Raw genomic sequence first — 2,888 nt, forward strand, 5'->3', positions numbered from 1 at the left:
GGGAAGTTTGAACGGGGAGCTGGTGGGGGTGTCGGGTTGTTTTGGTACGGTGTAACCCTACCGGCCCGAGGGGGGATGTGCGCCTGCCCTTAAAGTTTATCCTCTTTTCTCAGTGAAAAGCACTGGGAAAGTCGCTTTTGGTCTACTTTCTTAGAAGGATTTGGCAGTTTTCAGGGGGAAATAAAGAATTTCGCTTGGGTTCAAATTCCGTTGAAGCCGTGAGCAGAATGAATATGTGGGGGTGTGCCTCAGTTTCAGAGGGGTTGTCTGAGAGGGGAAGGCTGCCTGACAGGGACTGAAGATCTTGGTCAGGTTAGGCCAGAGCTGGTGGTTCAGAGCAGTGGAGTCAGGTTATGGCAATGAAGGTGCAGAAGGAGCCAAGCCATATGGTGTTTTGTCTGATGTCTTGTTTGTACTGATTTTTGAGCGTAATCTTTAGGATGAGCTAACCACAAAACAACGTCTGGGGTTTGTTGAGGAGAGAAGTGATCTGTGTCAGCTGCAGCAGAGCCAGGGAAAAAACTAGGAGGAAAACAGTGTGGCCGATCCAGGGTCCAGTGCTCAAGCGCAATTATTAGCCTGGTTTTATTCAGTTGTATCAGTGGACCTTGCCTGTCTCCCATGTTCTTGACCATGACAACAGTACTTAAAGATGAAGTCTTCCACTGGAGAAGGAAAACTTAGCAGAGGATTTTTTTCTCTATATATTGGCAGGCATGTTTCTAATAAAAGTATGTGTTTTATTAGATAAAAATAAATATTTATTTTATTTTATAAAAGATAAACGATTAAACACTTTGCAGTTCCATCAAACATTTCTACGTGATGTGCCTTTCCTTCTCTTTGCAGATTTTTTTTCTCCAGTGTGTAGAGACAGAGTACAGGGCTTTGGTCCCACCGTGAACCCTTTCTGACTAAATTGTAAGTTATGTTTCTGATGTGGCTGAGTAAAGGTTGTAATCAGCGTGGTGCCATGAAACCCAAAAGTTGAAATTAGAGCAGCGTGTAGATTTTAAATAAATAAACCCTAGTTGAAAGATGAACTAGCTGGTAAACAGCCTTCCTTTTCTCACTTCAAAGCATTTGCCATCATCATAATTCTCACAGACTAATGAAGCTCTTACTCGGGGCAGAAAGAACAAAAACTGTTCACAATGGCTAGAATTTTTAAGGGCTGCTGCCAGACCTCTAAAAATGTTTTGAAGTTTTGCGGTTTTTTTTCTTGTGCAGGAACAGATGTTGTCATTGTTAAAAATGGCAGAAGAATATGTGGCACGGGAGGCTGCTTAGCCAATGCACCTTTGCATCAGAACAAGAGCTATTTTGAGTTTAAAATCCAATCCACAGGTTAGTAAGCAAAAATGTACAACTTTGGTTGTCAGACTGCCTGCTGGTGGTTATACCTAAAATATGAAATACATGCATCTTTCTAATTGCATTCATGAACGTGAGAACATTGCAGAGTTTTATAAGTTGTCATTGTATAAAAGGCAGTTTCTCCTTTTTTTTTTCCTAATTGTGGCTCTGAAATATTACAAAGAATGGTAAGTATATTACTAAAGGAGTGCAAATACTAAAACGCCATATTTTGTATGCTGTTATATTGTAGAATAGAATCGAATCATAGAATGGTTTGGCTTGGAAGGGACCTTTAAAGGCCATCTAGTTCAAGCCCCCTACAATGAGCAGGGCCATCTTTAACTACATCAGGCTGCTCAGAGCTCGTCCAAGCTGACCTTGAATGTCTCCAGCGATGGGATATCTACCACCTCTCTGGGCAACCTGTGCCAGTGTTTCATGACCCTCACTGTGAAAAATGTCTTCCTCGTATCTAGTCTGAATCTACCCTCTCTTAGTTTAAAACCATTACCCCTTGTCCTATTACAACAGGACCTGCTAAAACGCTTGTCCCCATCTTTCCCATAACCCCTTTTAAAGTACTGGAAGGCTGCAATAAGGTCTCCCCGGCGCCTTCTCTTCTTCAGGCTGAACAACCCCAACTCTCTCAGCCTTTCGTTATAGGAGAATTGTTCCATCCCTCTGATCATTTTTGTGGCCTCCTCTGGACCTGCTCCAACAGGTCCATGTCTTTCCTGTGCTGAGGGCTTCAGAGCTGACATAGGACTCCAGGTAGGGTCTCCCCAGAGCAGAGTAGAGGGGCAGAATCACCTCCCTCAACCTGCTGGCCACGCTTCTTTGGATGCAGCCTGGGATATGGTTGGCCTCCTGGGCTGTGAGCACACATTGCTGGCTCATGTCCAGCTTTTCCTCCACCAGTATCCCCAAGTCCTCCTTGGCAGGGCTGCTCTCAGTCCCTTCATTCCCCAGTCTGTACTGATTCCGGGGTTGCCCCAACCCAGGTGCAGGACCCTGTGCTTGGCCTTGTTGAACCTCATGAGGATGCACTTGATCCCACTGTCTATAGCGTTGATGGAGATTTTATTAAAGAGTACTGGTCCCAGTACGGACCCCTGAGGGACGTCACTCGTTGCTGATCTCCATCTGGATGCGACCATCCAACCAATTCCTGATCCACCCAACAGTCCACCCATCAAATCCATCTTTCTCCGGTTTGGAGAGAAGGATGTTGTGGGGGACTGTGTCAAAGGCCTTACAGAAGTCCAGATAGATTACATTGGTGGCTCTTCCCTTGTCCACTGATGTGGTTACTCCGTCCTGGAAGGCCACTAGGTTAGTCAGGCAGGACTTGTCCTTGGTGAAGCCATGCTGGCTGTCTCGAATCACCTCCCTGCCCTCCATGTGCCTTAGCATAGCTTCTAGGAGGATCTGTTCCATGATCTTGGGCACAGACGTGAGGCCAATGGATCAGTAGTTCCCAGGGTTCTCCTTGCTACCCTTTTTAAAAATGGGTGCAATGTTTCCCTTTT

General features: G+C 45.4%; 1 protein-coding gene across 1 annotated transcript in view; it reads left to right on the forward strand.

Annotated features, from left to right (window-relative positions):
- Positions 1–1,230: 1,230 nt before the first annotated feature.
- SPRYD7 (SPRY domain containing 7) overlaps positions 1,231–2,888 on the forward strand; it is a gene marked incomplete at its 5' end in the record, with an annotated part of 11,953 nt that continues 10,295 nt past the window's right edge. The window contains one exon of the mRNA XM_010290306.1: positions 1,231–1,347. Coding sequence (XP_010288608.1) covers positions 1,231–1,347 — 117 coding nt within the window. The remainder of the gene's footprint in view (positions 1,348–2,888) is intronic.

Source organism: Phaethon lepturus, unplaced genomic scaffold, assembly GCF_000687285.1.
Source record: "Phaethon lepturus isolate BGI_N335 unplaced genomic scaffold, ASM68728v1 scaffold3957, whole genome shotgun sequence".
NCBI classification, from domain to species: Eukaryota; Metazoa; Chordata; class Aves; order Phaethontiformes; family Phaethontidae; genus Phaethon; species Phaethon lepturus.